The 13,327-nt window shown below is 44.9% G+C and overlaps 1 protein-coding gene across 4 annotated transcripts in view; it reads right to left on the bottom strand.

Moving 5' to 3' along the window:
- LOC110510234 (serine/threonine-protein kinase TAO1-B) overlaps positions 1-13,327 on the bottom strand; it is a 49,151-nt gene that overhangs the window by 22,336 nt on the left and 13,488 nt on the right. For all 4 annotated transcript variants that reach the window (XM_036967348.2, XM_090226482.1, XM_036967349.2 and 1 more), the window contains 2 exons: positions 2,199-2,280; positions 116-283 (listed from right to left, as the gene is read on the bottom strand). In XM_036967348.2, the coding sequence (XP_036823243.1) occupies positions 116-283; positions 2,199-2,280 (250 nt within the window). The remainder of the gene's footprint in view (positions 1-115; positions 284-2,198; positions 2,281-13,327) is intronic.

The following is a 13,327-nucleotide window of genomic DNA, read 5'->3' as shown; positions in this document are numbered from 1 at the left end:
TGTTCAGTTTCATCCCCTGGCTGCTACCTCTGCTCTGATTGGTACTGAAGATTACATGCAAACTACCCCACACACACACACATCCTCTTCCCCTTCACCACCACCACACACACACCTCGTCTCCATCCTGTGTCTCAGCCTGTGGTCCGTTGTGAGCCTCCTGGAACAGGATCTTCTTCATCTTACGGTACTGCAGGTTGTCCAGCTCCCTGACCGCCTCTTTGGTCCTCAGGATCAGATCCATCAGAACAGAGTCTGGACGCTCTCGTTGGACAAACGCATGCTACAGGGGGAGGAGAGAGCGGGAGGGAGGGAAAGTGTGAAGGAGGGGAAGGACGGGGTAAAGTTAATTTATTAATTCAAGCCTATTCAGTTCACCAGTTGACATTTACATAGCATTATTTTTAGGGTGTTTTCACACGTCGTGCCTTTCAGACAATTTTAGTGAACTCGGTGCGATTGGAACTGAGACCTCTCAAAAGAACCCCGAAACGAACCGAACTGAGATCGAGAGGTGGTCGGAGTTCAGTACGCTTGAATTCTGCGGTGCGGTCTCTTTTTTTAGGGCAATGTGAACGCAAAGCTTCCCAGGTTTGCTTGTCATTATTCCTGCACGACACACTAGACTACTGCGACACCGTTTCCCCTGCTATAACCCCTCCCACTAGACTACTGACATAACCCCTCCCACTAGACTACTGACATAACCCCTCCCACTAGACTACTGACATAACCCCTCCCACTAGACTACTGACATAACCTCTCCCACTAGACTACTGACATAACCCCTCACACTAGACTACTGCTACACCGTTTCCCCTGCCATAACCCCTCACACTAGACTACTGCTACACCGTTTCCCCTGCCATAACCCCTCACACTAGACTACTGCTACACCGTTTCCCCTGCCATAACCCCTCACACTAGACTACTGCTACACCGTTTCCCCTGCCATAACCCCTCACATTGGTGCCATAGGAGAGAAGAAGATGGTGTGCATGTTTGCAGAAAGAAAATGTGTGCAGTCGTTGGATATTGATTAGCAATTGTCAAGGATGCACAGAAATGCCAAAATATGCGTGGAATTTTTTTGTTCAGATTATGTGTTTGCAATATGTGATCTATAGGCTGGGTGTTAAGTTAGTGGTATATTCCATAGAGGGGTTTGAATAGAGAGAAGACCGCAATCTATAGGCTGGGAACAATTCTCGCTCTTAAAGGGGCAGTCGCCTATATTGGGTGTATAAATTCATTATTCAATCTGCAGTTAACTCTTCTGCTATTTATTCTGTTACCAATAATATTTACATGTTAATAGCTGTAACTCCCGTACGAACACAACCAAGCCGCACTGCTTCTTGACACAATGCCCACTTAACCAGGAAGCCAGCTGCACCAATGTGTCGGAGGAAACACGGTACACCTGGCGACCGTGTCAGCGTGCACTGCGCTCGGCCCACCACAGGATTTGCTAGTGCGCGATGGGACAAGGACACGATGCTGGACCAATTGTGCACCAACCAATGGGTCTCCCGGTCGCTTCTGGCTGCGACAGAGCCTGGAATTGAACCCAGAATCTTTAGTGGCACAGCCAGTACTGTGATGCAGTGCCTTTCACCACTGCACCACTCAGAAGACTTTTGTCTCATATTTTAACCAATTGCAATCTATAAGATTCCAAAATGTAAGTTGGCTGTATCACAACCAGTCGTGATTGGGAGTCCCATAGGGCGGAGCACAATTAGCCCAGCGTTGTCTGGGTTTGGCCGGTGTAGGCCGTCATTATAAATAAGAATTTGTTCTGAACTGACTTGCCTAGTTAAATAAAGGTTATATATATATATATATATATATATATATATATATATATATATATATATATATATATATATATATATATATATATATATCTGTCCGAGAACAGATTCTGATGGAATGGCTCATCCTGCACTTTGTAAAAACCCCAAAGTGCATTGAGTGAATATCTTGGTTCGTTTTTAAACATAGTGATGTGAATGCAACAAGTACTCTGTAAACTATTTTGTGAATATAAAGAGAACAGTTCTTTTGCTTTTTTTTTTTTTAAACCCCCGAGTTCACTTTAAAGAGGACTGAGATCGGTTATTTTAAAAGAGGACTGACTATATGCGAAAAAACCTTCATGTCAATTTTATTTTTATTTTTTTAAGTGTTCTCACGTTTAGTAGATGGTCAGACTTGGGTCTATCCTGGGGGATTTTCTGAAGGCAGGAATCAACAAAGTTTCTAAAGTAATCCGTCCTGCATAGAGAGAGGGAGGGAAGGAGGGAAGGATGGAGGGATAAAGAGCAAGTGAAGAAGAAAAAAACATTGTCACAATTACATTGAAGTAACAGTAAAATCCATCACCTATGATAGCCCTAATGCGTAATAGCTATAGCACTACAATAAAATGCTATATCCTTATGAAATTACCTGGAGTTGTGTGTGTGTGTGTGTGTCTCTCTCAGGGTTTTCCGTTATGAAAATGTGGCACTGGACATTTAAGAAATGTACCGGACCCCGTATGTATTGGGTGCGTACCCTGATTAGGGAGTCCACCCACGGTGCTCAGAATGACAGAAATCACATCTTGATCATGGTAATTCATCCGAACAGAACGTGGAGGATGCAACGACGTGTCCTTCTTTACCGCTCACATTGAAGACCTTAGAAGAACAGTCCACCTTTACTTTTCCTTAAACAAGATGAGTAACGAACAGCTAAATCACGAGCCAAGGCATACGAGCCAAGGCATACGAGCCAAGGCATACGAGCCAAGGCATACGAGCCAAGGCATACGAGCCAAGGCATACGAGGCATACGAGCCAAGGCATACGAGCCGGCTCGTGTGAGTTAAGTCTGGGGGAAGCAAATGTTCACCGTGAATGCACCTTTAAAATAAAGCATTCCATGCATCATCACATTTGCAGAGACTGATGTAAGACAGCCTACTATTCAGAATGTGATGAGTAGATTGGCTAGTCATGATTTAGGTTTATAATACAACTGAATCACTGTTCTCAAAAAAGACCGTTCAATGCGTGGCTGAGTGGCGTATAGAGTAGAGGCCTGGGCTATAGGCCATATCAGACATGCTTCTTCTTTCTTTGCATGGGAAAACACATTTCATACAATTCTACTACACGTTGTATGACTGGAGACATCAGCTGAATCTTTTCTTAATATGACAAATGACAGGGTAGCCTACTCTTCTGACAATGACAGATCAATAACATCAACGCTGTCCATATAAATAGGCCTCAGAGAAGGGGAGACACATAGAAAATGACATCCATCTAAACTGGCGGAGGAAAGTATTGTCCAGAAACAAACATAAGTGGCAACGATGATAAAGAGTGAACATGCTCAGTGCCCACTCACTGGGGATACGGCCGATGCTCTCTGCTGGTGCCAATAAGCTAGCATATAGGACTACTGTTGTTCGCTCAATTAAGTTTAGAATTTGGATAAATATAAAGACAGGTTAGAGTCTTTTATTTGCTTTACAACAGTCATTTGTTTTCCAAACTATGTTTTCTCACGATTTCATTTAGAAATATAGCGATATGCCTGGCAGGGCCCCTCTACTTTTCACTGACAGTCACAACTCAACTCATCTATTTGGTATTTGCAGCACGCGCTGCTTTTCTTTCCCGACCGTAGGCAATGCGATTTAAAACGATCCACAACTTATCATTTTTTTACAGCTAGGGGAAGCTAAATTATCCTCTTTGGCCAAATCATGCTTTAGTAGCCTATTCTGAATGATTTAATTTATTTCTGTATAGACAGTAGGCTATATCATTTTGGCAATTTAATTCAATTCACTTAGCGAAAGCTTCCCTAAGCCTTATGGACGCGCTGCCAATGTCAATCTACTATCCCCCACAGTAGAACAGTGTACCTATTCTATTGGTCAGCTTGTCGAGAAAGAAATAGCCGAAACAGACTCTGGGACAGTTGTGGGACAATAGATCCCAAATTCATACAACCAGTAGGTCTAGGCTACATTTAAAAAAACATTCAAAAGCAATGAGGCTCATGCAACATATTAGACCGTTTAGCTTAAAATGTTGATAAAACTGTTATTTCTTCACATTATTAGGGCAGCAATGCGCCAAGACGTTATGCTACGCGGGAATGTGAATATGGCTACTGGACAATGAAAGAAAGTTACAAACCAATAGAACACGAGAGATATAGCTTACTGGTTTCAATGGCCTGTCTTCAGACAAGTCAATCAGATGATTGCCTCCAATGATTTTGCCTTTAGGCTACTTTGAAGCAAGGTAAAACATGCCTCATAAAACATGCCCCGTCCTGTCCCGTGGCAACCCGCCTCTCCCAATGTGGTACAGATCTGCTATTTTGTATACTTATAAACTGGAACAACCATCAAAAGCTAGCCAGCTAACTGGCTACTAGCTAGTAGTCAATTAGCCATTGCTAGGCCGATCTGCTAGGACCACCTCCCGGCTACCTGTAGAGGCCCATCAGCCACTCCTTGGGATACAATACCTATTTTGCCAATTGGACCGGACTACCGACGTAATTCTGCCCGAGGGGAATTTTTCAACTGGCTCCTCCATTGCGACATCCCCTGAATGCCATACCGCTAGCCATGGCCTGCTAGCTGTCTAGAGCACATTGGACTGTTAGCTTAAGAGGCCCATTGGACAAATTCTTTGGCCACTATAGCTATTTTGCCAATTGGCCTGGTTTACCACACGGAGCCCCGCTGATCCGTCTGCCGACGTAACTGCACGAGGGTGCCAAAACAGACTTTCTTCAGTCGCAACTTCCCTCAAAGACCCTTCCGCTAGCTTGCTAGCCCCGGCCCGCTAGCTGCTTGAAGCCACTCACTGGACTTCTATGATCACTCGGCTATGCATGCCTCTCCCTAACATCAATATGCCTTGTCCATTGCTGTTTTGGTTAGCAATTGTTGCCTTATTTCACTGTAGAACCTCTAGCCCTGCTCAATACGCTTTAGTTAACACTTTAGTTCCACCTCCCACACATGGGGTGACATCACCTGGTTTAAATGATATTCGAGACAATAAATTGCTTTCATTGTCACCCTATGCACAGGATTACCCCCACTGTATTCACATCCTACCATACCTTTGTCTGTACATTATGCCTTGAATTTATTCTACCGTGCCCAGAAACCTGCTCCTTTAACTCTGTTCTGAACGTACTAGACGACCAGTTCTGTTAGCCTTTAGCCGACCATTATCCTACTCCTCCTCTGTTCCTCTGGTGATGTGGAGGTTAATCCAGACCCTGCAGTTCCTAGCTCCACTCCCATTTCCCAGGCGCTATCATTTGTTGACTTCTGTAACCGTAAAAGCCTTTATTCACTGCCCTAGCACACTCTGCCAACCTGGATGTCATGTCTGAATCCTGGCTTAAGAAGCCCACCAAAAACCCTGAAATTTCCATCCCTAACTGTAACATTTTCCGACAAGATGCCAAAGGGGGCGGAGTTGCAATCTACTGCAGGGATAGCCTGCAGAGTTCTGTCTTACTATCCAGGTCTGAGCCCAAACAATTTGAGCTTCTACTTCTAAAAATGTACCTTTCCAGAAACAAGTCTCTTAACGTTGCCGCTTGCTATAGACCACCCTCTGCCCCCAGGTGTGCACAATATGTTAATTGATTGCCCACCATCTATCTTCAGAGCTCGTGCTGTTAGGTGACCTAAACTGGGACATGCTTAACACCCTGGCCATCCTACAATCTAAGCTTGATGCTCTCAATATCACACAAATTATCAAGGAACCCATCAGGTACAACCCCAAATCTGTAAACACGGGCACCCTCATAGATATCATCCTAACCAACCTGCCCTCCAAATACACCTCTGCCGTTTTCAACCAGGATCTCAGCAATCACTGCCTCATTGCCTGCGTCCGTAATGGGTCTGTGGTCAAGCAACCACCCCTCATCACAGTCAAACGCTCCCTAAAACACTTCAGCGAGAAGGCCTTTCTAATCGACCTGGCCCGGGTATCCTGGAAGGATATTGACCTCATTCCGTCAGTAGAGGACACCTGGTTGTTCTTTAAAAAAGTGCTTTCCTCACCGTCTAACATAAGCATGCACCATTCAAAAAATGTAAAACCAGGAACAGATAAAGCCCTTGTTTCACTCCAGACCTGACTGCCCTTGACCAGCACAAAAACATCCTGAGGCGTACTGCATTAGCATCAAATAGCCCCCGCTATAAGCAACTATTCAGGGAAGTTAGGAACCAATATACACAGGCAGTTAGGAAAGCAAAGGCTAGCGTTTTCAAACAGAAATTTGCATCCTGTAACACAAACTCCAAAACGTTCTGGGACACTGTAAAGTCCATGGAGAATAAGCGCACCTCCTTCCAGCTGCCCACTGCACTAAGGCTAGGAAACACTCACCACCGATAAATCCGCGCAAATTGAGAATTTCAATAAGCATTTTTCTACGGATGGCCATGCTTTCCACCTAGCTACCCGACCCCGGTCAACAGCCCTGCACCCCTCACCGCAACTTGCACAAGCCTCCCCCATTTCTCCTTCACCCAAATAGCTGATGTTCGAAAAGAGCTGCAAAATCTGGACCCTACAAATCAGCCGAGCTAGACAATCTGGACCCTCTCTTCCTAAATTTATCCGCAAAAATTGTTACAACCCCTATTACTAGCTTGCTCAACCTCTCTTTCGTATTGTCTGAGATCCCCAAAGATTGGAAAGCTGCCATGGTCATCCCCTCTTCAAAGGGGGAGACACTGTAGACCCAAACTGCTAGAGACCTATATCTATCCTACCCTGCCTTTCTAAAGTCTTCGAAAGCGAAGTTAACCTGTTGAGTGTAGGGGACAGTATTTTGATGTTTGGATGAAAAACGTACCCAAATTAAATTGCATATAATTGTCAGATTAGGATAGAAAACTCTAAAGTTTCCAAAACTGTAAAAATATGGTATGTGAGTATAACATAACTGATACTGCAGGCGAAAACCTGAGGATAATCCAACTAGGAAGTGCCTCTTATTTTGAAAGCTCCTTGTTCCATTGCATGCCTTCCCTCCATTTAAAGGGATATCAACCAGATTCCTTTCCCTATGGCTTCCACATGATGTGAACAGTCATTAGACATAGTTTCAGCCTTTTATTCTGAAAAATGAGAGGGAACAATCACATCGCGTCAGTGGATGGCTGGGTGCCAGCAGAGTTTTGCATGCGCAGCAGCTTGGAGCAGACATTTTCTCGCTCTCTCTCCTATTGAAAAAGCTACGGTCCAGTTGAAATATTATCGATAATTTATTGTAAAAACAACCTGAGGATTGATTATAAAAAACATTTGACATGTTTCTACGAATTTTACGGATACTATTTGGAATTTTCATCTGCCCCGTCGTGACCGCTCGAGTCTGTGGATTACTCAACTAAACGCGCCAACCAAATGGAGGTATTTTGGATATAAAAATAATCTTTATTGAACATGTATTGTGTAACTGGCAGTCTCGTGAGTGCAAACATCTGAAGATCATCAAAGGTAAGCGATTCATTTTATTGCTTTTCTGACTTCCGTGACCAATCTACTTTGCTGCTAGCTGGTTGTAATGTTGTCTGCTGAGAGAGATGTCCTTACATAAACGCTTGGTTTGCTTTAGCTGTAAAGCTTTTTTTTTTATAAATCTGACATGCCAGGTGGATTAACAACAAACTAAGCTGTGTTTTGCTATATTGCACTTGTGATTTCATGAAAATTAACTATTTTTAGTAATTTAATTTGAATTTGGCACTCTGCAATTCAGCGGATGTTGACAAAAATGATCCCGCTGACGGGATTGGTGCGCCAAGAGGTTAAACAGATCACTGACCATTTCGAATCCCACCGTACCTTCCCCGCTATGCAATCTGGTTTCTGAGCAGGTCACAGGTGCACCTCAGCCACACTCAAGGTCCTAAACGATATCATAACAGCCATTGATAAGAGACAATACTGTGCAGCTGTATTCATCAACCTGGCCAAGGCTTTCGACTCTGTCAATCACCTTATTCTTATCGGGAGACTCAACAGCCTTGGTTTATCAAATGACTGCCTAGCCTGGTTCACCAACTACTTCTCTGACAGAGTTCAGTGTGTCAAATCAGAGGACCTGTTATCCGGACCTCTGGCAGTCTCTATGGTGGTGCCACAGGATTCAATCCTCAGGCCGACACTTTTCTCTGTATACATCAATGATGTCGCTCTTGCTGCTGGTGATTCTGTGATCCACCTCTATGCAGACGATACCATTCTGTATACTTCTGGCCCTTCTTTGGACACGGTCTTAACTAACCTCCAGACAAGCTTCAATGCCATGCAACTCTCCTTCCGTGGCCTCCGACTGCTCTTAAACGCAAGCAAAACTAAATGCATGCTCTTCAACCGATCACTGCCCTCACCTACCCACCAGTCCAGCATCACTACTCTGGACGGTTCTGACCTAGAATATGTGGACAACTGCAATACCTAGGTGTCTGGTTAGACTGTAAACTCTCCTTCCAGACTCACATTAAGCATCTCCAATCCAAAATTAAATCTAGAATCAGCTTCCTATTTCGCAACAAAGCATCCTTCACTCATGCTGCCAAACATACCATAGTAAAACTGACTGTCCGCCGAAGTCAAGGATCGTTAGATGTCATTTACAAAATAGCCCCCAACACTCTACTCAGCAAATTGGATGCAGTCTATCACAGTGCCATCCGTTTTGTCACCAAAGCCCCATATACTACCCACCAATGCGACCTGTATGCTCTCGTTGGCTGGCCCTCGCTTAATATCCGTCGCCAAAACCACTTAGCTCACTGGTCACCATAGCAGCACACGCTCCAGCAGGTATATTTTACTGGTCACCATAGCAGCACACGCTCCAGCAGGTATATTTTACTCGTCACTGGTCACCATAGCAGCAAACGCTCCAGCAGGTATATTTCACTGGTCACCATAGCAGCACATGCTCCAGCAGGTATATTTCACTGGTCACCATAGCAGCACACGCTCCAGCAGGTATATTTCACTGGTCACCATAGCAGCACACGCTCCAGCAGGTATATTTTACTGGTCACCATAGCAGCACACGCTCCAGCAGGTATATTTCACTGGTCACCATAGCAGCACACGCTCCAGCAGGTATATTTCACTGGTCACCATAGCAGCAAGCGCTCCAGCAGGTATATTTCACTGGTCACCATAGCAGCACACGCTCCAGCAGGTATATTTTACTGGTCACTGGTCACCATAGCAGCACACGCTCCAGCAGGTACAGTGCCTTGCAAAAGTATTCGGCCCCCTTGAACTTTGCGACCTTTTGCCACATTTCAGGCTTCAAACATAAAGATATAAAACTGTATTTTTTTGTGAAGAATCAACAACAAGTGGGACACAATCATGAAGTGGAACGACATTTATTGGATATTTCAAACTTTTTTAACAAATCAAAAACTGAAAAATTGGGCATGCAAAATTATTCAGCCCCTTTACTTTCAGTGCAGCAAACTCTCTCCAGAAGTTCAGTGAGGATCTCTGAATGATCCAATGTTGACCTAAATGACTAATGAGGATAAATACAATCCACCTGTGTGTAATCAAGTCTCCGTATAAATGCACCTGCACTGTGATAGTCTCAGGAGGTCCGTTAAAAGCGCAGAGAGCATCATGAAGAACAAGGAACACACCAGGCAGGTCCGAGATACTGTTGTGAAGAAGTTTAAAGCCGGGTTTGGATACAACAAGATTTCCCAAGCTTTAAACATCCCAAGGAGCACTGTGCAAGCGATAATATTGAAATGGAAGGAGTATCAGACCACTGCAAATCTACCAAGACCTGGCCGTCCCTCTAAACTTTCAGCTCATACAAGGAGAAGACTGTTCAGAGATGCAGCCAAGAGACCCATGATCACTCTGGATGAACTGCAGAGATCTACAGCTGAGGTGGGAGACTCTGTCCATAGGACAACAATCAGTCGTATAGTGCACAAATCTGGCCTTTATGGAAGAGTGGCAAGAAGAAAGCCATTTCTTAAAGATATCCATAAAAAGTGTTGTTTAAAGTTTGCCACAAGCCACCTGGGAGACACACCAAACATGTGGAAGAAGGTGCTGAGGTCAGATGAAACCAGAATTGAACTTTTTGGCAACAATGCAAAACGTTATGTTTGGCGTAAAAGCAACACAGCTGAACACACCATCCCCACTGTCAAACATGGTGGTGGCAGCATCATGGTTTGGGCCTGCTTTTCTTCAGCAGGGACAGGGAAGATGGTTAAAATTGATGGGAAGATGGATGGAGCCAAATACAGGACCATTCTGGAAGAAAACCTGATGGAGTCTGCAAAAGACCTGAGACTGGGACGGAGATTTGTCTTCCAACAAGACAATGATCCAAAACATAAAGCAAAATCTACAATGGAATGTTTAAAAAATAAACATATCCAGGTGTTAGAATGGCCAAGTCAAAGTCCAGACCTGAATCCAATCGAGAATCTGTGGAAAGAACTAAAAACTGCTGTTCACAAATGCTCTCCATCCAACCTCACTGAGCTCGAGCTGTTTTGCAAGGAGGAATGGGAAAAAATGTCAGTCTCTCGATGTGCAAAACTGATAGAGACATACCCCAAGCGACTTACAGCTGTAATCGCAGCAAAAGGTGGCGCTACAAAGTATTAACTTAAGGGGACTGAATAATTTTGCACGCCCAATTTTTCAGTTTTTGATTTGTTAAAAAAGTTTGAAATATCCAATAAATGTCGTTCCACTTCATGATTGTGTCCCGCTTGTTGTTGATTCTTCACAAAAAAATACAGTTTTATATCTTTATGTTTGAAGCCTGAAATGTGGCAAAAGGTCGCAAAGTTCAAGGGGGCCGAATACTTTCGCAAGGCACTGTATATTTTACTGGTCACTGGTCACCATAGCAGCACGCGCTCCAGCAGGTATATTTTACTGGTCACTGGTCACCATAGCAGCACGCGCTCCAGCAGGTATATTTTACTGGTCACTGGTCACCATAGCAGCACACGCTCCAGCAGGTATATTTTACTGGTCACCATAGCAGCACACGCTCCAGCAGGTATATTTCACTGGTCACCATAGCAGCACGCGCTCCAGCAGGTATATTTTACTGGTCACCATAGCAGCACACGCTCCAGCAGGTATATTTCACTGGTCACCATAGCAGCACACGCTCCAGCAGGTATATTTCACTGGTCACCATAGCAGCACACGCTCCAGCAGGTATATTTCACTGGTCACCATAGCAGCACGTGCTCCAGCAGGTATATTTCACTGGTCACCATAGCAGCACACGCTCCAGCAGGTATATTTCACTGGTCACCATAGCAGCACGCGCTCCAGCAGGTATATTTCACTGGTCACCACAGCAGCACGCGCTCCAGCAGGTATATTTCACTGGTCACCACAGCAGCACACGCTCCAGCAGGTATATTTCACTGGTCACCATAGCAGCACACGCTCCAGCAGGTATATTTCACTGGTCACCATAGCAGCACACGCTCCAGCAGGTATATTTCACTGGTCACCATAGCAGCACACGCTCCAGCAGGTATATTTCACTGGTCACCACAGCAGCACACGCTCCAGCAGGTATATTTTACTGGTCACCACAGCAGCACGCGCTCCAGCAGGTATATTTCACTGGTCACCATAGCAGCACACGCTCCAGCAGGTATATTTTACTGGTCACCATAGCAGCACACGCTCCAGCAGGTATATTTCACTGGTCACCATAGCAGCACGCGCTCCAGCAGGTATATTTTACTGGTCACCATAGCAGCACACGCTCCAGCAGGTATATTTCACTGGTCACCATAGCAGCACACGCTCCAGCAGGTATATTTCACTGGTCACCATAGCAGCACACGCTCCAGCAGGTATATTTCACTGGTCACCATAGCAGCACGTGCTCCAGCAGGTATATTTCACTGGTCACCATAGCAGCACACGCTCCAGCAGGTATATTTCACTGGTCACCATAGCAGCACGCGCTCCAGCAGGTATATTTCACTGGTCACCACAGCAGCACGCGCTCCAGCAGGTATATTTCACTGGTCACCACAGCAGCACACGCTCCAGCAGGTATATTTCACTGGTCACCATAGCAGCACACGCTCCAGCAGGTATATTTCACTGGTCACCATAGCAGCACACGCTCCAGCAGGTATATTTTACTGGTCACCATAGCAGCACGCGCTCCAGCAGGTATATTTCACTGGTCACCACAGCAGCACGCGCTCCAGCAGGTATATTTTACTGGTCACTGGTCACCATAGCAGCACACGCTCCAGCAGGTATATTTCACTGGTCACCATAGCAGCACACGCTCCAGCAGGTATATTTCACTGGTCACCATAGCAGCACACGCTCCAGCAGGTATATTTCACTGGTCACCATAGCAGCACATGCTCCAGCAGGTATATTTCACTGGTCACCATAGCAGCACACGCTCCAGCAGGTATATTTCACTGGTCACCATAGCAGCACGTGCTCCAGCAGGTATATTTCACTGGTCACCATAGCAGCACGTGCTCCAGCAGGTATATTTCACTGGTCACCATAGCAGCACACGCTCCAGCAGGTATATTTCACTGGTCACCATAGCAGCACGTGCTCCAGCAGGTATATTTCACTGGTCACCATAGCAGCACACGCTCCAGCAGGTATATTTCACTGGTCACCATAGCAGCACGCGCTCCAGCAGGTATATTTCACTGGTCACCCCCAAAGCCAATTCCTCCTTCGGCCGCCTTACAGTTCTCCGCTGCCAATGACTGGAACGAACTGCAAAAATCACTGAAGCTGGAGACTCATATCTTCCTCACTAGCTTTAAGCACCAGCTGTCAGAGCAGCTCACAGATCACTGCACCTGTACATAGCTGTAAATAGCCCAACTACCTCATCCCCATTTTGTTATTTATTTTGCTCCTTTGCACCCCAGTACCACTACTTGCACACTCATCTTCTGCACATCTATCACTCCAGTGTTTAATTTGCCATACTGTAATAATTTAGTTTATTGCCTCACCCCCTTTATCCTACCTCATTTGCACACACTGTATATAGAATTTCTACTGTATTATTGACTGTATGTTTGTTTATTCCATGTGTAACTCTGTGTTGTCGTATGTGTCGCACTACTTTGCTTTATCTTGGCCAGGTCGCAGTTGTAAATAAGAACTTGTTTTCAACCATCCTACCTAGTTAAATAAAGGTGAACAATTTGTTTTTTTTTTAATAATATGTTGTAAAATGTTCA

The sequence above is a fragment of the Oncorhynchus mykiss genome, chromosome 29 (assembly GCF_057628025.1).
Source record: "Oncorhynchus mykiss isolate SJ-2025 chromosome 29, ASM5762802v1, whole genome shotgun sequence".
NCBI lineage: Eukaryota > Metazoa > Chordata > Actinopteri > Salmoniformes > Salmonidae > Oncorhynchus > Oncorhynchus mykiss.
The sequence above is the reverse complement of the archived record's forward strand: the minus strand, read 5'-3'. Positions and strand labels throughout refer to the sequence as shown.